The sequence below is a fragment of the Lissotriton helveticus genome, chromosome 4_1, assembly GCF_964261635.1.
Source record: "Lissotriton helveticus chromosome 4_1, aLisHel1.1, whole genome shotgun sequence".
Lineage (NCBI taxonomy): Eukaryota > Metazoa > Chordata > Amphibia > Caudata > Salamandridae > Lissotriton > Lissotriton helveticus.
Genome location: NC_136063.1, coordinates 446944448 through 446968900, shown reverse-complemented (window position 1 = coordinate 446968900; position 24453 = coordinate 446944448). Strand labels below are relative to the sequence as shown.

Here is a 24453-nt window from a genome sequence, read left to right as displayed (position 1 = left end):
GTGAGAGTATGTAGAACATGCTGCTCCAGGATCTTCACAAGAAAAGGAAGCTGGGAGATAGGCCTGAAGTTCTTTAAGTTTTTTGGGTCCGCTCCAGCGTTCTTAAGTAGCGGAACCACCCTTGCCTCCTTAAAATTAGCGGGCACCAGTCCCTGCTTTATAGAGTGATTTAGCAGCGTAAGGACATTGTCTTCCGATGGTTGTAAATGCCCCGACAAGGGAGTTCGCTTTCCTTGTAATATCCATTTTTTGTGCCTGGAAGTTGCAGTTATCGTTAAAAGTAACACCCAAATATTTGTAGTCAGCTACTTGCTCCAATTTTTTGTCATGCAAAAACCATTTATGTTTGGATTTAAATCGCACATTTTTTGCGATAACCATTACCTTGGTCTTAGCTTCCTTTATTTGCATACCGTTTTCCTTTGAATACTTAAAAACGCCATCAATTAGTCATCGCATTCCAACTTTGGTCTGACTTAGGAGTATGACGTCATCTGCATATAATAGGTTGGATATCTGTTTATGAGCTAACCTTGGAGGGTGTGCATTGATTTAATTTAACTCAGTAGAAAGATCAGCTAAAAATAAATTAAAAAGTAGGGGGGCAAAAGCGCACCCTTGTTTCAGACCACTAGATGTAGGAATTGTTTTGTTTAGTGTTTTTCCCTCACCAATCCTCACCCTGACCCAAGTTTCCGAATGCAGAAGTCTGATCATCTTTAACAGGTTATCCGGAATTCCTTGACTGTTAAGTTTTCCCCACAGAAGTTCTCTGTCAACACAGTCAAAAGCAGATTTAAAATCTACGAAACACAGGTATAACGGTTGTTTAGATGTAATTGCCTTGTCAATTAATACTGATAATATTTGTAGATGTACCAAGGCCTTTGATAAAGCCTGTTTGGTTCGAGGGCAGTACCCGTTTCTCCTTTGCCCAGTCAGTTAAGTTCATCAATAGAATTCCAGCAAACAACTTTGCGTCCGTATCCTGCAATGTAATTAGGCAATAGTTTTCCGGCAATTGCCAATTTCCTTTCTTCAAAATAGGTGTTATTAGTGATCCTTTCCATGACTTCGGGATTTGACCACTCTCGACCGCTTCTCTAAAAACATCTGTAAGATAGGCAGACCAAAAGTCAGGTGCTTCCTTATATAATGCAAAAGGGATACCATTGGGACCGGGGGCCCCATCCTTTTGTTTCTTTATCAATCTGGCCACTTGAGTTTTGGTTATTAAAATTTCACAGTCGCCTTCTAGGTCAACTTTTGTATTGTTTATATTATTAACGCATTGTTTGTATACGGTGTATTCCGCATTTAGATGTTTAAGAAACATCACCCATTCTTCAGATAAACTAGATCTTATAGTAGCTTTATTTGGTCTAGCTAGACCATTAATTAATCTCCAGAACTCCCGTAAGTTTGTTAATGTGCTTGCGTGGAAGATTTTTGTCCACAGCTCGTCTGGCTTTATTTTTTTCATTCCAAATTAATTTCCTTACAGTATAGTTTGTATTTCTTAATAATGCCACTATTTCCTCTTTGAGTGGGGACTTGGTTAGCTGTTTCCTAAGTCTGTTTCTCGTTCATCTCATTTTCCATACAGTATGCGCAAGAAAGATGTTAGTTTCTCTAGTTTCCCTTGTTTCACTCTTGGCTGTTTTTAGGTTTTGCCTCGCCAAAAAGATGCGCTCTGCGCATCTTTTTCGCGCAGGCGAAAACCTGATGAGAATTGTAGTGTGCTTTGGGTCGGCCCTCCTCATTCATTGGCTGGCTCCGTAAATGGAGCCTTGCCATTGGACGAGGGGCCTGTCCGTCAATGCCGGACCAGACACGGGGGCGTTCCCGACATTCTTTGGCTTTTGCCGACGTCACGCGACGCCGGGAACGCCCCCGAGTCTGTTCCGGCATTGCCGGCACACACTGTCTCCGCCGTGTTACCTTTGTTTGGCCGTTCATGAATACATTTGACTCCCCACCTTACATCTTCAGTGTCTAGTCTGAGCACCGCAACGCATCACATCACATGCTCTGAACGAACATTTTCTTTGTAACAATCCTGCTCTTTCCAGTCTCCTTTCAATGGGCATATGCAATGTAGTTTCGGTTTCTGGATTTTACAACCTTTTGACACTTGGTTTGTGATTTCCGGTACAAGCAGTACTGCAGTGGTTTATTCGCAAACACTTCCTTGTATGATGAGTCATACACAGTTCGGTTTCAGATACATAAGCATGGAAATCACTTGTTTCATATATAGAGATGTAGTTCAATTGGACCGAACACATTCTTGGGAAAAAAATCGAAACACGATTTCTAACCGCCTCGCAGGGTTTGCAATTCCAGTTCACGGCCTTATGTTAGTCCTCACATTATTGGTTACCGTACATAGCCCCTGTCTTTAGTACAAGCGACAATTTTACTTTTGAAATCCCTCCATCCTTGAGACCTGGCATTTAGAATTCAATTGATTGGACCTGTGTGCCTAGCAAACCTTAGTTTGCATGTGGAATATTAACATCTTTTTGTGATTTGTAATAAAGCGTGAACGCTTGAAAACAGCTTGAAACATTGAAAGAACATATTTGAACCAGCCTTTGACAATAAATTATGACGTAATGCAGCTAACACAAATGTAACGTGTGAAACTGCAGACTGTTATGTTCAGCCAGAGTGGAGCTTCAGAGTGGAGCTTCAGAGTGCAGAGTGGAGCTTCAGAGTGGAGCTTCAGAGTGGAGCTTCAGAGTGCAGAGTGGAGCTTCAGAGTGCAGAGTGGAGCTTCAGAGTGCAGAGTGGAGCTTCAGAGTGGAGCTTCAGAGTGGAGCTTCAGAGTGGAGCTTCAGAGTGGAGCTTCAGAGTGGAGCTTCAGAGTGGAGCTTCAGAGTGCAGAGTGGAGCTTCAGAGTGGAGCTGCAGAGTGGAGCTTCAGAGTGGAGCTTCAGAGTGGAGCTTCAGAGTGCAGAGTGGAGCTTCAGAGTGGAGCTTCAGAGTGCAGAGTGGAGCTTCAGAGTGCAGAGTGGAGCTTCAGAGTGCAGAGTGGAGCTTCAGAGTGGAGCTTCAGAGTGGAGCTTCAGAGTGGAGCTTCAGAGTGGAGCTTCAGAGTGGAGCTTCAGAGTGGAGCTTCAGAGTGGAGCTTCAGAGTGGAGCTTCAGAGTGGAGCTTCAGAGTGCAGAGTGGAGCTTCAGAGTGGAGCTTCAGAGTGCAGAGTGGAGCTTCAGAGTGCAGCTTCAGAGTGGAGCTTCAGAGTGGAGCTTCAGAGTGGAGCTTCAGAGTGGAGCTTCAGAGTGGAGCTTCAGAGTGGAGCTTCAGAGTGGAGCTTCAGAGTGCAGCTTCAGAGTGCAGCTTCAGAGTGCAGCTTCAGAGTGCAGCTTCAGAGTGGAGCTTCAGAGTGCAGAGTGGAGCTTCAGAGTGCAGATTCAGAGTGGAGCTTCAGAGTGCAGAGTGGAGCTTCAGAGTGCAGAGTGGAGCTTCAGAGTGCAGAGTGGAGCTTCAGAGTGCAGATTCAGAGTGGAGCTTCAGAGTGGAGCTTCAGAGTGCAGATTCAGAGTGGAGCTTCAGAGTGCAGATTCAGAGTGCAGATTCAGAGTGGAGCTTCAGAGTGGAGCTTCAGAGTGGAGATTCAGAGTGGAGATTCAGAGTGGAGATTCAGAGTGGAGATTCAGAGTGGAGATTCAGAGTGGAGCTTCAGAGTGCAGAGTGGAGCTGCAGATTCAGAGTGGAGCTGCAGAGTGCAGATTCAGAGTGCAGAGTGGAGCTTCAGAGTGCAGATTCAGAGTGCAGAGTGGAGCTTCAGAGTGCAGATTCAGAGTGGAGCTTCAGAGTGCAGAGTGGAGCTTCAGAGTGCAGATTCAGAGTGGAGCTTCAGAGTGCAGAGTGGAGCTTCAGAGTGCAGATTCAGAGTGGAGCTTCAGAGTGCAGAGTGGAGCTTCAGAGTGCAGAGTGGAGCTTCAGAGTGCAGAGTGGAGCTTCAGAGTGGAGCTTCAGAGTGCAGAGTGGAGCTTCAGAGTGGAGCTTCAGAGTGGAGCATCAGAGTGGAGCATCAGAGTGGAGCATCAGAGTGGAGCATCAGAGTGGAGCATCAGAGTGGAGCATCAGAGTGGAGCATCAGAGTGGAGCATCAGAGTGGAGCTTCAGAGTGGAGCATCAGAGTGGAGCATCAGAGTGGAGCTTCAGAGTGGAGCTTCAGAGTGGAGCTTCAGAGTGCAGATTCAGAGTGCAGATTCAGAGTGGAGCTTCAGAGTGCAGAGTGGAGCTTCAGAGTGGAGCTTCAGAGTGGAGCTTCAGAGTGCAGATTCAGAGTGGAGCTTCAGAGTGCAGAGTGGAGCTTCAGAGTGCAGATTCAGAGTGGAGCTTCAGAGTGCAGAGTGGAGCTTCAGAGTGCAGAGTGGAGCTTCAGAGTGCAGATTCAGAGTGGAGCTTCAGAGTGCAGAGTGGAGCTTCAGAGTGCAGAGTGGAGCTTCAGAGTGCAGAGTGGAGCTTCAGAGTGCAGATTCAGAGTGCAGAGTGGAGCTTCAGAGTGCAGAGTGGAGCTTCAGAGTGGAGCTTCAGAGTGGAGCTTCAGAGTGGAGCTTCAGAGTGCAGAGTGGAGCTTCAGAGTGCAGAGTGGAGCTTCAGAGTGGAGCTTCAGAGTGGAGCTTCAGAGTGTCAAGAGCAATGCCAATAGCTCTAACTTTAACAAAGGCAAAACCATTGCATTGTAAATGCTTGTTTTCCTTTGTACACCGGTTGTTTTTATATTATAGTTCACTACTTTGTGTACATTTTTCCCTTGGTCGATGGCGGTTGTCTTCGTTTTTTCGTCAAAGCATTCTTTAACTAGATTTTTTGCCTTTGCCGTAATCTCATCCGTATTTTCAGCTTTCCATATAAATTTCTTGTAGTTGATGGTGCAGATCAGACTTGGGATTGTAACAAAGTTTTCAGATTTTGGGCAGGATAGCTTTATCTCAGTAATTTGCTGACTATGATCGCTGTCCGAGACTTTTTTCAAGCGATAGGATGTCACTTTGTTGAAAGTGCACAATGATGTTAATGTGTAATCAATACGTGAATTACCGTTAGTTGAGTGAAAAGAACAAGCAGGTGGACAGTCCGTTGTGAATCTATCATTTAGTATCCTGAAACCCAGCGCTTCCATGTCCTTTACCAAGTTTCTCCCTATTCTATTTTGTTTGTTAGGTGTTCTAGGTTCCATTGTTGGATCAGGGATTTCCCATTGTTGATTTTGAGATTGGAAGAAGTCATCCCGCACAAAGGGTATCAACAAGTTTATATTAAAATCACCTGTTACAATCTTCCAAGATTTGCTCCAAAAGTAAAGTGTTTATGGCAAAAGTCATCTCTTTCTTTGAGATCTGTTTTGGAGGTGTGTATATGTTGTCTAAAATTATAATTTTGTATGACCTACTTCTAAAAGTTTTATATCGTAATTTTACTGCGAGAAGATTTGAATTGTTCGTCTGTATTTGCTCATGTTTCGCATCTAGTTCAATCGGTACAAATATTGCTAGACCTCCACAGGGACGACCACATTTCTTATATCCAATTGCCAGTTCGAAATATCCCTTGTAGTGTTTTAACATAAAGGGGTCCATTGCCCATGTTTCCTGCAATAGTATTATTTGGTTTTGATCCGAGAGTACTTGTATTTTAGCTTACATTAATTTTCTACAAATCCTATTTATGTTCCATGAGCATATCTTTATAGTAGAAGTGGCCATGCTCTGTTCTTGTAATAGTGCTTGTGACGAAATTTGTCAATGTTCCTTGTTACCATGCAAGGATGTCATGATCCATTTTACGTTTACCTCATTTCTGTCCTCTTTCTTTAGTATACTAGACCATTTTTTATCTTCAAAGTTTGTTTTGCCAAGAGGATTTTTTAATAAGGAGAAAACAGTGTCAATTTTTTCAGGCGGTGGATTTTTTTTGTAGGACTTCCTGTGTATAGGAAAGGTGTTGGATAGACCTTTGGAGGTAGCTGGCCGATTAGTATCCCCCATTCAAGAAAGATTCCATGCTCTCAAGACTTTTAGCCTAGCAGCTAATAACTATATAAGCGAATAGAAGTATGTGCTATTCATTTCTTATGCATAACTATGACAATATCCTTTATATGGGGACTTTCAGATTGTATTGCAGATTTTAATATTTTGTATGTAAATTGCCCAACAAATTACACGATTATGCAGGGCATTGTGTATCTATAAATCTGTAGGCGAGCAATAAAGAGATGTTGCATGGCTTTCAAGCCATAAATACTTGTACATGTCTCGCCTGTCGCTAACATCCATTCCTGCCCAATTCAAATAGTATAGCAAGGTATGTAGCAAAGCTAATGTGATCTCTGTACTGTAGTCACAATTTTCCCATGTAATCAAGCTACAAAATATACACACCACAAATAAACTATTAAAAATGCAAAAAGGGACCACATGAATTCTGCTTGGTCCAAGTTGAAGGAGGCATAATATGATCGCGATGGGAGGGAATGCAGGAGAAAAGTCTCAGGGCGCATAAACAGCAACCTCACAGACCAGGTTTTTGAAGGTGGCTAACCCCTGCAATCAGCAGCTTGACCATTTCAACAATATAATAAACAAAAGTATGTCATAGATAACCAAGTCCGCTATGACTTACACTTTTCTCTTGACAAGGTCAAGAAGGTTATAAAAGTAATCATTAGGAACAAGAAACCAGGTCCAGATTGTGGTGTTCTGGTCATTTATATTACAAAGATGTTTTGGGCCATCTTACTCACCAAGGTCTTGAATGTAATCGGTGTGATTTGATTTTGCAAAGACGGTTTAAACTAACAATTCAGGTACCTTGCCAGATGTTCAAGTTAGCAGACTCTGCATTTACTCATGGTGTCATCCAAATATATTTTCTGAAATAAGGTCTCATAACTTGCCAGTCTTTTATCAGTCTTCTACGTTAAACCTGTTGGCCTGCCCTAAATTGGTGCTCGTTAGGAATGGACACAAACATTGTTCCTCTTGTGGCAGCTCTACGCAGGAATGTCATTGATTTTGAGAGGCTCGGTTTTGGAGGGAACTGTGCATCCTTCTTCAGATGAGATACCAGGCAAGGATACGTCTTAAATTCTGTCCCATTTACCCTTTATATACACCAATTGGGATATGAACTGTTGTGGGAGAGTGTGAACCCACCACAAGGTCACTGTTGCCTACTATGTTTAGTTACCTGATGAACAAGTTACTTACCTTCGGTAACAATATATCTGTAAGAAACATAGGTTAGTTATAGTTTCCTTACCTTAGAATTACCCCCAGGAGTCAGACTGGATCCGGAAAGTTTTTAGTCAGCAGTACCCCTCTGCGCGCAGATGCTAGGCACTTGCATTCCAGTTAATCTTTTTTAAAGTTACTTTTATCCCATTGATAGTGCTGTGGATTGTATAATTTTATATTTGTCACGATTTCATGTTCTTAGGAACTTTCGAGTTTTAAAACTGACATAATTTCTGCTCATACCTAAAAGTTTGCCCCTAGGAGGATCCCCACGGCTATCAGGCACCTTACGCCCGCACCCCGGCCCACCACTGCCTCGCCCGATTGTTTTGGAGGGTGCTGTTGGCATTGAGGTTCCTCTTCCGGCCTAAGAAGGGGGCAGGGCCTGACAGTTCACGTTCTCAATCTACACCGGGACGCGATTCTGCAGGAAACCACGATTGGAAGGCACGCCCAACATCCTAATCAGCGGCCGGCTCACAAAACAATAAATACCCACCAGTGGGAAGCGCACCGGACCGCCCAAACAGACCAACAATACGAGAGTCTTGCTCCACCTGCTACCAGTCTACCTACTGTAAGCAGAGAGGATCTGTTATTAGCTAATACACCAGTGATCAGCACAAGGTACGATTTACTAGTGCCATTATCGCCACTCTATCCTGCAGTACCTAACATCCAGTGATCTCTCCAAACGGAGGACCCACCATACCTACAGATAGGTTCATGGTCATTGCGAGGAAGGCCATTTACGCACAACCCCACTACTAAAGATTGTCATCAATCCCGTTGACATATAGAACTCTACCTTCCTCAACCGGCAACTGAACAGTGTCCACCCTATTCTTCCGTGCCAACATTGCAGGACGTTACACCAATAAGTTTCGGGTACTTCAGAACTATTCATCATGGCTTCCTGATGAAGGCTAAATAGCCGAAACGCGCGTAGTAACACTCAAATCTTTAGCCATGTTTTTTAATGTAATCTTCTATACAGCACTACAAATGTAAATCTCAAACAAATTATTTTGAGAAACAAATATGCATAACTTCATGCTGTTGTAGAATATACAAATATGACGGAGACCAAATTATAATGAATGTATAAAAGATATTGGTTCCTCCTTCCCTCCCTCTTTTTGATATATGATTGTTCAATAAAAATACACAAACCTTAACTGTACCGTGCACTTTTCTGATGATTTAGTGTTCCTCCTTTTTTGTCAGTAATTATCCGCCCTTTTATCTTGTTCCTAATTATTGTATTGACACACGGCCACATATCCCGAAATTAGGAACTCTAGTCGGGGGTACCCCTCTCCTTTCTTGCATACAGTTCACGTTCTAGCGCCTACTGGCTACTTAAACCACATGTCATTCGACGCGCAGTGGGCGCACCAAAGGCAAGCCAGTCTGTGCCCGTCCGCACCTGTACCGCGGCCAGAGCCAGGCATGCTGCCAGTGGGCCACCTGAAAGTCCAACATACTCCTCCAGGGCTCAACTCCTTAACCTTAGGGACGGGAACTGTATGTGCTTGATTAACCCTGACCTTTCCGGGCTCCTTTCCTAATTCAAGTGTGATTCCTGTCAATTTACTCTTACTACTGACTTCTTACCACTGCTCTCGGCTACGCCCCCCCCCCTTTTAAAGCCTGCCTATCCAACTACTGTTTACTTCCCTCTAGTACCCTGCCGGTACCTACCTCTGCCGTCTGACATAGCACCGGGCAACACCCCGCGGGGGGGGGAGGGGGGGTAGCTGCACGCTTTATAAACTCTTAAAAAAATAAAAATACCCCTGCACGTTGGTCGACTCCGCGTCCGTCGGAGTCGTGGTCGCCGGGATGACGTTGCGGAAGTTACTTTGATGCCGCCCTCACGCTCTGACATCAGTTCTGTACACTACTTTCAGCACCAGGAACACACAGCCATGCAAGACACAGACCACTGGTGCACAAAACTAGGGCCCTGAAAGGATGTCTTCAACCCTAGAAGTCAGTTCGCAGAACAAGGAGGATGGGTGGGGCGGTAAGGAATCTATAACTAACCTATGTTTCTTACAGGTATATTGTTACCGAAGGTAAGTAACTTATTCACCTGAAAGAAACAGTAATAGATTGCTTACCTTAGAATACATACCCCAGCAATACCAACCCCGGAGGTGGGTCTGCGAACCAAGTTCACACCAGAAAGTCCTGGAGAACAGAAGGGCCAAAGAAGTCGTCTCTCCAGACTTGGCTGTTCAGGCAGTTGTGTCTTGTGAACTTGTGCAGAGACGCCCACGTAGCTGCCTGACAGGGGGACTCCCCGTCTCAAAGCAGAAGTAGCTGCCGTCGCCCTGGTAGAATGGGCACGCAGTCCCACTGGAAGCTCCTTCTTAGCCAAAGAGTAACAGGTTTTGATGCACAGAACGACCCACCTGGAGATGGTCCGTTGTGAAAAGAAGTGACTACCTCTGGAAGAAAGGAAGGTCGAATTCGGATGACGACCTTGTCCGGAAGAACAGCCAGAAAGAGAGGGTTGGAAGACAGAGCTTGTAGCTCACTCACCCTGTCCCTAGAGGCGATGGCCACCAGAAAAGCAGTTTTCAAAGTGAGGAGTCTGAGAGGACAGTTATGTAGCTCAAAGGGAGCGCAAATCAGATAAGTAAGAACCAAGTTCAAGTCCCACTGGGGCATTACGAATGGAACAGGAGGAAAAAGATGAGTAATGCCCTTAAGAAATCTATTTACAACAGGTGACTTGAAAATAGAAGGCTGATCAGGAAGCCTGAGAAAGGCTAAAATGGCCGAGAGGTAGCCCTTAAGAGTGCCCAAAGCAGAGCCCTCCTGGGCCAAAGACAGGAGGAACAAGAGAACCTCAGAAAGAGGGGCAGAAAGGGGATCCACCGCCTTTGCTGTGCACCATGCCACAAATGTATTCCATCTGCAGGCGTATGCCCTCTTAGTGGAGGGACGCATGGCTGCCAAGATTACATCCCAGATTTCGGGAGGCAAGTCAAATGACGTCAACTGTCGCCGCTCAATCTCCACGCAAGGAGGTGGTGGCTCCCTGCTGCTGTGACAGAAGATCCTCCCAAAGAGGCAGTCAGATCGGGGATCGATGGCCATGTTGAGCAGCTCGGGATACCAGACTCTTCGTGCCCAGTCCAGAGCCAAAAGAATTACTTTGGCCCGGGTGCGCTTGTTCTTCTTCAGCACTCTGGGCAGAAGTGGTATAGGTGGAAAGGCGTATAGAAGACCTCAACTCCACTTGCAACGAAAAGCGTCGCCTTGCGTATGCCGCCTTGAAAATTTAAATGCGCAAAATTGCTGACATTACGGATTCTCTTCGGTGGCAAATAGATCTAACCAAGGCTCGCCCCACTGTTGAAAGAGACCTTGCAACACCGCCGAGTGAAGACGCCACTCGTTATCCATCATGCACCTGCGGCTGAGCTTGTCCGCCCTGGCTTTCAGTGAACCTACCAGGTATTTAACCCCCAGGGATATGTCCTGATGTTCCAACCTTGTCCAGAGACGGAGGGCCTCTTGACATAGGGTCCACGACCCCACCCCACCTAGTTTGTAGCAGTACCACGTGGCGGTGGTGTTGTCAGTGAACACCTGCACTACTCTTCTTAATCAACATCTGGCGGCTTTCCTTGACTCCTCAGATCTCCTGGACCAATCCCAGCATGGCTTCAGGAAACACCATAGTACCGAGTCAGCCCTCTTGGTCGTATTGAATAACATCCGTTTGGAGGTAGACCGGGGTCATTCCACCATCCTGGTGCTTCTAGACCTCACGGCCGCCTTTGATACCCTGTCCCCCTCGGTGCTAACATCTCGCCTGAGGGAGATAGGGGTGGAAGGGGCGGCCTTGAGTCTGTTGGCCTTTCTCGACCAGAGGGTTCAGAGGGTTAAGCTGGGAGACTTTTTATCTCCATCCCTACCTGTGCAATGTGGGGTCCCTCAGGGGTCGGCATTAAGTCCGACCCTGTTTAACATCTACATGACCCCACTTGCCAAGTTGGTTAGATCTTTTGGGATGGAGGTATGCAGACGACACACATTCTGGTGTCCCTTTCTCACCTCGATGGCTCGTCCCCGCTCAACTTTAGGAACTGCATGGAAGCAGTGTCACAATGGATGATCTACAATTCTTTAAAATTGAACGGGGAAAAAACTGAGATTCTGGTGTTCGGTCCCAATAATAACATCTGGTCACCTGAATGGTGGCCGCCCTCGCTGGGGGCTTGTCCTATCCCCACGGAGTCAGCGCGGAATCTGGGAGTTCTGATTGAACCTGCCCTCTCCATGACCCTGCAGGTAAACAGAACTGTCACTACCTGTTGGGGGATTATCAAAATACTCAGGAAAATAAAACATTACCTGTCCCCCCAGGCGCGGAAGCAAGTGGTGGTAGCACTTGTCGCTTCGCGACTCTATTATTGTAACGCCCTATACATCGGCATGAATAAGGGCCTAACACAGCATCTTCAGACCGCGCAAAATGCGGCCGCCAAATTTGTTCTTGACGCTCCCATATTAGCATCATCGACAGCCGCTAGGAAGGCCTTACATTGGCTTTCTATTGAAGCGAGGATCACCTTTAAGGTGCTCTGCCTGACTCATAGTGCACTTTCTGGCAATGGTGCAGGCGGGGTCAAGAAATTGCTGGCCCCTATGCTTCGGGCAGACTCTTACGTTCTTCCTCAAAGAATTTGCTGGTGGTACCTCGCTTTGGTAGGAGCAGATGGGGCGGTAGGGCTTTTTCCTCAATCGCCCCTAAGCTAAGGAATACTCTCCCATGCGAAATTAAAGCTCAGCCTTCCGTCCCGCGCTTCTGTAAAGCTTTAAAAACCTGGCTGTTTGCAAAGGCGTACTTGTAGTTACTGTTTTATCGCTTTTTGATTTTTTGTTAGGCGCCTTGATGCCTTCGGGCTAAGTCGCGCGTTTACAAGACTCTTCATTTAATTTCATTTAATTTCCCCAGACAGAGGGAAGGAATGCTTTTAATGCAAGACAGATCGCTCCAGACAGAGGGAAGGAATGCTTTAAGTGCAAGACAGATCGCCCGGAGCTCCAGAAGGTTGATGGGGAACTCTGACTCCGCAGGGGACCAGAGGCCTCTGTTCTCCTCCTCTCCAATGTGGCCGCCCCATCCCAGATGGGATGAGTGTCACCACTGTATGTTCTGGTTGGGGAAGGGAGAGGAATCTGCCGTTGACCCAATCCTGGTTCATGAGCCACCACTGCAATTATCGTGCAGTTCCCTCCGAGATCTGGACACAATCGGACAGATTCCCCTGATGCTGCGCTTACTGGAACTTAAGGTCCCACTGATGAGCCCGCATACGCCACCTTGCATGATCAGCCAGCAGGAGGCCATGAGGCCCAGCAGCCACAGGGTAATCCTGATCGAAACCTGGGATAGAGGCTGAAAGATCAGAATCATAGCCTGAACATCCAGGACTCTCTGTTCGGGAGGATAAACCCGAAACTGTGTCTTGTCCAGAACCGCGCCAATGAAGAGGAACTTCTGATAGGGGATCAGGTGAGACTTTGGCACGTTGATGGAGAACCCCCGCGAATGCAGAAGGTCGGCTGTAGTGTGGGCGAATGCAGGAGTTCGGCTGTAGTGTGGAGGTGGGAGACGACTGTCTGGGGGAAGCCCTCCTTTAACAACCAGTCGTCGAGATAGGGGAAGACTGGAACCCCTGATCTGCGCAGATGAGCTGCGACCACTGCCATCACTTTTGTGAACAACCAAGGGGCGCTGGTAAGGCTAAAGGGGAGCACAGTAAACTGAAAGTGCTTGTGACCTACCGTGAACCGCAGGTAACTCCGGTGGGCCGGCAGGACAGGGAGGTGAAAATAACCGTCCTGCAAGTCCAACGCTACCATCCAGTCCCCAGGGTCGAGGGCAGACAAGACCTGAGCACCGGTCAACATCTTGAACTTTTCCTTCCGGAGGAAACGGTTGAAGTCCCTGAGATCAAAGATAGGACGCAGGCCCTTGTCCTTCTTGGGCACCAGAAAGTAGTGGGAATAGCAACCACAACCTACTTCTGAGGCAGGAACAAACTTGTTGGTTCCCTTGGCCAAGAGAGCCGTGACTTCCTGTTGGAGATGGACCAGGTGATTCCCAGACATGCGATGGTACATGGCTGGAGGGATAGTCTCGAAGGGGAGGGAGTACCCCTTCAGACTATCTGCAAAACCTGTCCGACGTGATGGTACTCCAGTGGAGGAGATGGTGGGGGATCCTGCCGCCCACTAGCATTTCATGGGCCTGAAAGGTCAGACTAGGAGGGTTTGGAGGCTGCTGCAGGGGGGCGGTGGTGGACTGGCCCGCCCGCTGGCCCCCAGAACCATGCCAGGTGTTCCCACGTCCCCGGCCGCGCTAAGGTTGAACAGCTTGCACTGGCCTATGGCTCTAAAAAGAACATTCTGCGGCACCCCTTCCGTGGCCACGAAAGGGGCGTAAGGCAGACTGTGCAGGATGGGCGGAGGAGAGGCCCAAGGACTTGACCGTAGCCCGAGAGTCCTTGAAGCACTCTACATGCGACGGCCATCAAAGGGCACGTCCATCAAAGTGTTCTGGACATCCCCAGAAAAGCCAGTCGTTCTCAACGAGGCGTGACGGCGAAGCGCCACGGACGTTGAAATGGTCATACCCAGTGAGTCGGCAGTGTCCAGTCCACATTGAATGGCAACGTTTGCTGCGTCTCTTCTCTCGGCAACAGCACGGGAGAATACGGCCCGGGCCTCCTCCGGACACTGAGGCAGCACTTGCGCCACCATATCCCAATAAAAGCCCAACAGGCATGCAGTGTTTACCGACCGCAGCTATAAGCTGGAGGAAGAAAAAAAGTCTTCCCAAGCTGATCCAGCTTCTTGGATTCCCTGTCCGGTGGTGCGTTAGGGAATGCGCTCTGGGATGTTGAGTCTTGGACCACCAAGCTCTCGGGGGAGGGATGTTGGGAGAGGAAAGTGGGGTCACCCAGGGCCGGGCAGTGGCGTCAGACAACCATCCTATCCACAGGAGCCCCTGTGTTGCGCCTGGACCAGGTGCCCAAAAGGATGTCTGAAAAGGCGTCATTAAACAGCAGCAGGGGCTCCAAAGAGCTTGCTGCCGGCTGAAGCACCTCTGTCAGGAGGTTAGTCCTGACTGCCATAGTAGGTTTAGGGCCTTGGCCGCCCTACGCAACACCACTGTGTAAGACGCTTCCTCCTCTGTAGGCACGGTAGGAGGAGACAACATGCCAAGGTCTGGCGAGGTGTCCAGACCACTGGCATCCCCCAGTTCCCCTCTCCAGTCCTAGTCGTATTCTAACTGGTCAGTTAAAGGGTCACCAGACCCTTCCCAGTCTTACTCACCCTCCACCGGCGTCGGTCTGGCTCCTTGTCCACCTCAGGGTGGAAGCCTGGGACGACGTCGAATGGAAGTCCAGCCGGCGTCTGCTGCGGACGTGGTGCCAGTGGAATCGGCGCCGGTGGAGGTGTAATAAGGAGGACAGGCGCCGATCCGGATCCAGGCCTGGATCCAAGGAGGCCCTGCGGTGCAGAGGCTGGAGCCTCCAGTGTCAAAGGCCTCCAGCCAAGCCCGCAGGGCCCGAAGGCGTACCGGCGGACTCGGGCTGCCCAAAGATGGCATGCATCGCTTCATAGAACTGACGAAGCTGGGCAGGGGGTCGCTGCCGGTCCTGGGAAGGCCGGAGTCGACCCTGAAGGCTCCAACGTGGGGATGCGTGAGGGGCACCACCCGCACCCTTTGTCGCATCGCCCTACAGATGAGGGGAAGTCGAAGAGCGACGATGCTTCTTTGACTTCTTGTGCTTCCACTTAACTGACTTAGAAGAGGAGTGATGATGGCTCCGCGATCGGTCCTTTGACCTCCCACATGACCGGGAACTCCAACAACGCGGAGGCGACTGCCGGGCCACGAGGAGCTTTCGGGACCGCTCCCGTAAAGACTTCAAGGTCATGGTTCGACAGTCGGAGCAAGACTTGGTGTCATGGTTGCGCTCCAGGCAGTATCAGTCACCGGCATCAGTCGGTTACAAGAACCACAGGCCCTGAAACCGGGCATCCCTTGTGCACCAGGAGTCGCTGTAGACTCAAAACATAAGCCAAAAAAGTGTCGCAAAAAGTCAGTCAAAAAGTGACTAGGGGTACTGCTCTCTCCGGATCTGCGCTTTTTGGCGTGGAAAAAGAAAGAACTGACACCAGCGCCTGAGGGCGGCGTCTAAGTTACTTCCAGAACGCCATCCCGGCGACCACGACGCAGACAACGGATGCAGAGTCGACAGACGCCACCTACCGACGCACAGGGATACTGCTGATGAAAAAGTTTCTGGACCCAGTCTGATGCCTGGGGGTAATTCTAAGGTAAGGAATCTATAACTAACTGTTTCTTTCAGATAAGCAGTGCTTTAAATGGGAAAACATAAGTGCAGGTACTCATTAAAATAAGCTAGAGGTGTGGCAGGTGGGCGTAGGAAGGGGTGGGGCTAAGGGCAAGATCGATGGTACCTAATGGCTTCTGTACCAGTTGCAGCACATATTAAAACATATGAAATGAGTTTATGTAAACAAAACCGGTTAACTCATTTCATAAAATTAAAGCCAAACAGGATGATATGTTAACATTTCCTTGTTTTGTAATATTTGCTGTTTCTTAATGACCTACTGTTAGTTATTGTTGCTTGGCATACTACTATATATTCTCAAGCGAGCGCACAGAAAGAAACAAGCAGACATGTACACAAATGCATTTTACACATTCCCTTTAATATATTTCCGGAGAGTGTCCTGATACTCTCCCTCATTCTCTCACTCAAGAGCAGGCACACACAAGCAGGCAAGCACACAGACATGAGCAAACACTCCTATGGCTATCTTAATTGCCGCTGTCGTGCTGCCACCATACCTGTGTTTGCACAATTCACACAATAGCGTGAATGTGATTAACAGCACAGGGCCTAAATGGGCCCTCCACTGTTAAGCAGGGTGTGATGGTGAACACAGGGGCATCAAGCATATGAGCCCATGCTGTATAATTCAGCAGCGGCTCAGCGCAGGACTACAGAAGTGCCTTGGCTGTCAGAAATAGGTTCCAACGCTGACAGCCTAGTGCTCACCAGCACTAGCAGTCCATGAGCCTACCTTTCATGAGTGTCATTACTCTCCTTGGCAGAAAAGTAGTGCTGGTACTGACACTGATAAAAATAAGAAGTGCCGGTACTCTGTACCTGTGAGTACCGGTCCATTTAAAGCACTGCCCTTTTCCATAAGACAAGGCTCTTCACGTCTCTTGCTGGTTTCGTGCCGGTACATCCACATGTCCTTCCCACTTGCCTCATCTTTCGCTGGTTCTTCCGCTTTGTCCCAGCGCTCGCTTACTCGCTTCATGTTAACAAAGTTAGCAATTAATTACATCAAAAATTGTAAAAATAGCCTTTTTACGGGTACAATTTGACACCAAACTGGATTGCTCCCTCTCTTGAGAAGTCAGATTAGTAAAATGTGTGGTCAAAGGGGAGGATCCATTCTTTCAAAGTGGGCAGGGTGCCATGCACATCCACATCCTGTTTTTGTTAAAGGTTCCAAGGCTAAGACTGTAAGAGTTGCAACTTGCCGAACAGGTATTTGGGGCTACATTAACTCACAGAAACTAAAGATTTAGGAAAACTGTTTTCTTAAGAAGATACTGGGTCTGGTGGCAGTAATTTAAAAATATGCCTGTCAGGAAGAGACAGAGTTGAGGTATATTTGTGACAAGAGTAAATGGGCACCTCTCACTCGAAGGATGTTCGTGTGGTCGAATCCATGTGCTTTATTATCAAGGGAAATCATTGGGGACGAGAAGCGCTCCAGTGACCATTCCATCCAGTGGCTAGGTTCCTTCAAACGCCTCGCTGCTCAGTGGTTGATACATTTTTTGTTTTTTTAAAGGACAGTAAGGTACCAGTCAATGTTGCCTTAGAGAGAGAGCTGCAGGTGAGCTGCCTAGGCTGACGGCTAGGGCTTATATTTTGTCAAAGTCTTGCATTGGTATGAAGTCGTAGTTGGATTGGGTCAGTTGTTCACATGAGCACATGTGATTAAGCTGTTTGAAGATGGAACCAGTCACTGGAAGACTTAGTGTTTCCAGAACTATTGACACAGTGACCCAGGCTCCACATTTGTTTGGATTTCTCTCAGCCCCTCGACACACGTTTCTGCACCAAATTTTGATAAAGGGATTAGTCACCACAGACCTTCATTAATTTACTAAAACCATCTACCTCAATGTTCTGCTTTTCAATTTCAAGGCTTTTTGGAGCTGTGGTGCAGTTAAGGGATTCCCTAGATTAGTGCTCGGGGTCCCGGTCGTTGGTGATAAAAGGTATAATATTTTTGTAGTGTGAACAGATACTTAGTTCCCTTTGTCGACCATTTGTGTCACTGACAAACTATCCTTTCAGATATGCGAGTCTAAAGACCCCAGGCATTAGAACTTCAGGGGGGAATTGGTGCCAGGCTCTCAACTTGAACTTCAGCCAAGGGCACCAATTGGAAGCATGCACTGGCATAGTAAATAGGCCTGGCTTTTTGTTAGGGGAAATATTTGGCAATAGTTGGGATACCTGGTGTAGGTTGCCCTCTGCTGTCCTTGAACGAAAATCCTCCAATGAAGCAACATCTTGGGCTTTGAAAGCATGGAAGCTGGGAGTAATAATTATTAATGAACGGAGTACTTTAGCCAAGTTATGCTATACTCTCAAAGAAGGAGGCAAGAAGTGGGTTATGCAAAGGAGTCAGGAGATGGTTTGCATTGCAAGTGGTAAAAATAAGTCCTTCACTAAACAATTGCAAATAAGGTATGCTTGACAGAGGGCCAGTACTTTTGTTCCAGCTTTAAGAAAATCTCTGTGCACATTAGTCTTTCCATTTTTCTTTTTTTTTTATATATATAAAGCAGTGAGTCCAACATGCTTTCATGAGAACCAAGAGCATCCATTGAAAGTGCAGGGGCTATTGGTGAATGACAATGGTTATTTATGATAAGCTAATTAGTTTAAAAATCAAATGAGTCCTAAACAAAAACCCATAAATCAGAATTGGCAGATTAAAATACATGAGAGGACGTTTATTGTCTTTGAGTTACAAGTTACATATCATGTCGTAGCTGTAGACTAAGGACTACTTTAAGCCCTATCACCAAAACACATCCGAAACAAAAATGGTAAAAAAGTTACCATCATCAAAATTCCTTGGAATGGAGCCTAAACCCATCGATAAATCGCAAACCATGACAAACACATAAAAGCCAATGGTTGAAGCCAGCTGACCCAAATGCCTCTCACTCTGCATTTCGTTTTGTACGTTTTTGGATTACTGATGAAATGAGGTCACCAAGTAATGAAGCGGTCTAAAAGTGAAGCCAGACCTAAATGAACATCCACCGCCAGATTTTTTAGGTTAACCACCATCTACGTCAAATATTCCCATTTATATTTATTGTGTACAGATTGTATTCTCTGTGAATATCTTCAAAATTTGTCATGGCTAAGACATTTGTGGACATATGTTAGTTTTACATATATTGGACATATTATTGGTACAAAAGGGAACACCATTCTCGAAGGCCTTCATTACAGGCGTGCTCTTAGTATCAGTATTGACCTGAATCAGTATAAGTTATGCGGTAATACTGCCTGTGGTATTAACTGCTGCAACACTGCTACAGGTAATAGCGAGGGCAAATCCACCAGGTCAAACCAACTGAAATGTGTCCCCACAAAAAGGCTGGGTATCCAGGAATCAAATGCCGCTTTCTGCAACTCATTCACCATTCTGTAGGACACCAATATGGTAGAGTTTGTAATCTTACTGCAATTCTACCCTCAGAGATATAGATATCTGTGCTAACAGTAATATTGAATGAGGAATTATTACAATGGTATAACTGGGCTAATTACGACAGGGGCTTTAGCACTGTGAGGCTGACTGGAGGAATATAACACCATTGGTGAAGGGCAGAGAAGTCAAACTTATGTAATCTTCAGGTCTTTTTGCTACCACATCCGAAGAAGGATCGGAAGCTCCTTGGGTGAGTCGTTTCTTATATGGTGAACTATCCCAGTACAAGGACCAACAAACAGTGAGATGCCTTTGGGTCGTGAGAGCCATAATTGATGTTCTCTTTGGGCATACGCAGGTATTCAGTGGAGAAAGTATCTTAAGTGAACCCAACTGGATAACAGAGGAAGCACCAGTATTTGACAGGGAGGGAACAGCAGAACCAGAAACTACACTGGTAGGTCAAGTTGGCACTTAGTGTCTCCTCAAGCTTATGGTTAATATAATAGACATTTAAAAATCAGTGCAAGCCCTTCTGAATGATACAAGCCTGCAGAGATCACATGTGAGGAGCTTACCAAAGAAAAACTATACGTACCATGTATTTCTCTACCAAGTAGTTCTGAATTTCTATCATGTGATGAATTCTGAAATTCTTCATCAAAGATTGCAGACCTAGCTGTTGGAAAACTTTAAGAGGACCTTCATGCTTCATTTCAATCCAGTGAGCAGTGGCATAAGCAAGAGCCAACAAACTTAAAAGGAAGAAGATAACAACCCGAATAAAAGACATGCAAGTGGGGAATTGCAGTAGCTGTGCATAAGCACTTGCACAGCTACTGCAAATACCCCCTTGCATGTTTACAAGCCTTTCCAATCTCACTGATTAAATGCATTACTGATCACTTGCATGTTTTTCAATCCTTTCCAATCTCTCTGACAAAAAGAGGAACTAAGCTTGGTAAAAAGACAACAGGAGTATAGGAAAGGGTATGTAGAGAGGTTATGGAATTGGGTATGTTGGTAAATCAGTCAGGGTGTGTTGGGGACCAAAGGGATTGTGCTTGCACTCAAGCTTTTAACTACTTTGTGGAAAAGTGCTTTGATCTCGGGCCATACAGAGAAGACATTCCTCAAATCCAAATGAAGAGTAACTTAGCCATGGGGCCCTGACCAGTAAAGACGCACGGGATAAATTATGTGCCTTTTGGCACATAATTTGTCCCCTACGTAAAACAAAGGCCCACGTGTACAAAAGCATTTTTGCTGACTTTTCCAACTGCAAAAATGAATTTTTCATATGAACAAAGCACACATTGCGATTTGGTAACAGGTTACTGAATCGCAATTTGTGTTTAGCAATTCTGTATTTGAAAGGGGCGAGTTTAGGGCCCCCTTCCAAATATCGAATTGCAGTGCTATGTATGAATGTTTTGCGACCGAATTACAGTCACAAAACATACATTTTTTGCTGACACCTCAAGGGTGGTGGTAACCATTCACAAATGAGAACGGTGTCCCAAAAGGACCCCTTCCCTTTTGTGAAGGTTGAAAAAAATTTTTTTTAAATAGGAGTGGTCCTTTGGACCACTGCCTGCTCTTAAAAAATTAAACTACCCTTTCATTTTTCCGTTAAGAAGAACTGCCGTCTTTAAAAAAAAAAAAAAAATGCTTTATTAAAAAGCAATCAGACATGGTGGTCTGCTGACCCCAGCAGGCCACCATCCCGGTGATAGCTGCAGTTCCTAATGGGTAGCAAACTGCAACCTACTTCATTAATGTTCATGAAATAGGTCGATTTGTGACCCACTAGGAATCACCAATTCAGACGTGTACGTTTTCGTATATTAAGAATTGTGATTCGGTAAGAATCGCAATTAGAAAATCACAATCCCTAAATTCTGTACATATGGCATCCAAATCTGGAATGCGGTTGCAGGAGAAGGTATCTTTAATCAATAGCATCCCAGGTGAAAAAAGGTCTTCAATATATCACTAAATTGCATATCTCACACGGTTATAAATAAAAGGTTTTTTCTTCTTAGTAAGCAACATCTATAGGGAACATCAGCAGGCATGAATTAAACAACTGATTTCTGGGCATCTTGCTGTAATACGATTATCTTTTAAGATTAAACCAACAGGAAAATAATCCAAGTTTAAATCTCAAATGTCTACCGCATTTATAAAGATGAACGTTGTTAGATAAAATCCTATATTTCTAAATGTGCATATTTAAAGCTACTATGTCAAAGGTGGACAAATTAATATAGTGGCAAACCCGAAGATGGAGGTATTTATATTGAAGTACACTTTAAACTGAGCTTATTGCGATCTATTCATATGCACGGCATTCATTAAAAATTATTTACATATGAAAGCAAAACATGTTAAATAGTTTTCCTGCAATACACATTTGGCATGTGGTACTGCGTTCTAGTGAACAATGCCAATTACTACTGTCTTAACTTGCCTCGAAAAGAAACACTGAGCAGATTGTTAAGGAAAAGATTAAAGCAAGACATTACTTTTAATAACACTGGCTCTCGGACTTTAGTAGAGGTTCTTAAAGGATTAGGCCAGATTTAAAAATAGGCATTGCCCCGCTTTGTGCACTGATCATGCAGCGGAGTCTCTGCAAACGAGACGCTAAAAAAACAAAAAAAAACAAACAGGATTGCACATATAATTCGGTACAGTGTTAAAGAAAACTTCCCAGGAAAGCGACAATCATATTTGCAAAGCATGGATCTTTATTTAAGTGAGCAGAAGTAGTCAATGATTTACAACAGGAGCAATTACATTACAAAAGTCCTCAATGGAGAAGCAGCTTAGATTTTAGAAGCAGAATTAAACATATCTAGAAGCTGTTGTACTCTGGTAGATCGCGTTGGAGTCGCATTGCCCTCAGCATTTCCACCTTGATCTTTGCTTTTAACAGCTCTTCCTCCAGATGCTGCCGTCTTTTTAATCCATCACGCTTTTCCTGGATATAAAGCCCCATTTTTCGCTGATTTTTTAGTGTGGTATGATGCTCTTCTCTAAGCATGTGCAAAGCCTGTGGATCACACCCACAAGCCTGCCTGAACCGTTCACCAGGTTGGTGTCTAAAAAAATTTGCCCTCATTGGGATCGGAGATGGAGTCAATGAAATTCTCATATCAACAGAGGAAGGCGATGGAGAAGGGGACCGCCCTAGTTCACGCATCAAGTCCTGGTCCTCGGTCTCTTGCAGCTCTTCAGCGGTGAGGGACTCCAAGGTCAACGATGGTGGGGGTTTGATATCCTCCTCTTCCTCCTCCTCTTCAACTGAGATCGCGAAAACAGATGCTTGATGGTCTAGTGTATCCTGCTGTGAACTGGTGCCAGCATCCGAATCACCCTTCGAGAGTCCACTGAAATGGAACAAAAAAATACATTATTTTATAAGAGAAATAATCTGCTACAAATAAAGACCATAAATGTAAATAATATCCTCACTGATTCACAAAATGTTTTAGTCAATAGAATAGGCCATATTGAGGACTAAATCAAAACAACAAGAAAAATTATTTTACTGCAAATTAATAAAATATCACTTCTGCACCTAAATTATAAATATATGTCAACTTTCATGTATTAAACAAACTACCAAATGTAAAATGCAAAGACTGCCTACATGAGAGACGCTTGAAGCGAGGGTTGATAACTGCAGCCTTTCACAGTATGCAAAACAGGGACAGGGGCACTAGATACCTCAGTGCAGATTTATGCAATGTTAACCCCAGACAACAAATTAAAGAGTACACAGAAGGTCCGTGGTTGCGGGTTTGGTGTTAAAGGCACTACACGATATTGACGCATTTTGAATAAAGGCTGTTGATCTGTTGATATATTATCCATTTGTAATAGACAAGCAGACACTATTGTGAAAGGGATTTTCTAGTGATCAACATAAAATGACGCACTAAAAGGAAACCAGCACTGGCAAAGCCAATAGTTCTGGGTTTAGTGCACTAGAGCATACAGTATAAGCAAATTAAAGCCAGAAAAAAGGGAAAACTGTAGATATTAAAGGATCTCTTACTTCAATATAGTCATGTTCTTGTTTGTATATAAAATAAAGGTTAGATGACAAGGGAGCCTTCATTATAGTCCTTTATTTCCTATGACATACAAAGAAAGGAAGGTCTACAATAAAGTCTCCTTTGCCCTCAGACCCTCATTTGATATAGAAATATGCAAGGGAGCTTTGTTTCTAGTAAACAAAAAAATAAAAAGAGAAAAATATGCCCCACCCTTGTGCCACTAGCAAACTGCCACGAAGGAATGGCTGATGGAGGAAAGGAGAGAGGGATCCTTGGATGGAACAGAAGAACACAGGCAAATGAGGGCAGAGCGAGAGGCTGGCAGGGAGCTCAGCAAATGCACAGAACAATACTTTTAAAGTAGACCTTCATGCAGTTCCAAACAAGCACTTCACTGGAGGTCGACATACGCAGACTAATAGTCGACTGTATCAGGTGAGAAAGAAATACTTCTCTGAGCCAAGATGAGGTTGACAAAGTCTGAAGTAAATCAAGAGAGGGGTGGCCCAACTAATTCCAGGGAACAGGGCTCTTAAGACAGTTAAGCAGAGAAAGATCCCTGGAGGTAAATCACACACACCATTCACTCTGCACACCTTCACACCAATGGCTATATACTGTCTAAAGTGAAAGAAAAAGCTTTTCAATATTTCTTATCATTGGCATCAAGTTTGTGTTAGCAGTTAAAAAACTTACGGTTGAGGTATTTGGCTTACAAGAGATTCAATTATAATCCAACAACTGGAATGTAGTGTTTACACAAATTTAATAAAAGGAGTTTTACTCTCCACTGTCAATTAAAATGTATCAAAACAAATACAATAAATGTAAATAAAACAATGAATAAAAATCACAATTTATACAATGCTAAATCCTTTGTAGCACACATGAGTGCAAGAAAACACAAATGAAAACGTAGACCCTAGACAAAACATTTATTGTATTTGTTTTGATACATTAAAGACTGGGTGGAGAACATGCCCAGGCTCCCATTCCCCGGCTGAGCCCTGAACCACAGCAATCAGACCAATCACAACGCTGCGTTGTGATTGGCTATGGGCAGCCTGGGAACCCAGGTACTTCCTGCTTGCAGGGAAGAAGCCAGGAAAAGGATGGAGAGACGGCGGCAGCGGCCAACCGATGATTTATTTATTTTTTAAACCCAAACTCCCCCTCTCCCCGCCCTGCTGCTGCTTCGTGGGAGCAGCAAGCACTGGTTTTACTCTATTCCTTGGCCACTCTGCAGCTTCTGTTTAATTATACACCCACACTACTACGCATATAGGATTCTCTTTCAACCAT

General features: G+C 45.4%; 2 protein-coding genes across 5 annotated transcripts in view; both read right to left on the bottom strand.

The window, feature by feature from the left end:
* The window catches only part of RAD54B (RAD54 homolog B), a 608133-nt gene that overhangs the window by 339189 nt on the left and 244491 nt on the right, over positions 1 to 24453 (bottom strand). The window lies entirely within an intron of this gene.
* FSBP (fibrinogen silencer binding protein) overlaps positions 21815 to 24453 on the bottom strand; it is a 36232-nt gene continuing 33593 nt past the window's right edge. The window contains exon 2 of the mRNA XM_078687031.1: positions 21815 to 22479. Coding sequence (XP_078543157.1) covers positions 21945 to 22479 — 535 coding nt within the window. The 3' untranslated portion in view covers positions 21815 to 21944. The remainder of the gene's footprint in view (positions 22480 to 24453) is intronic.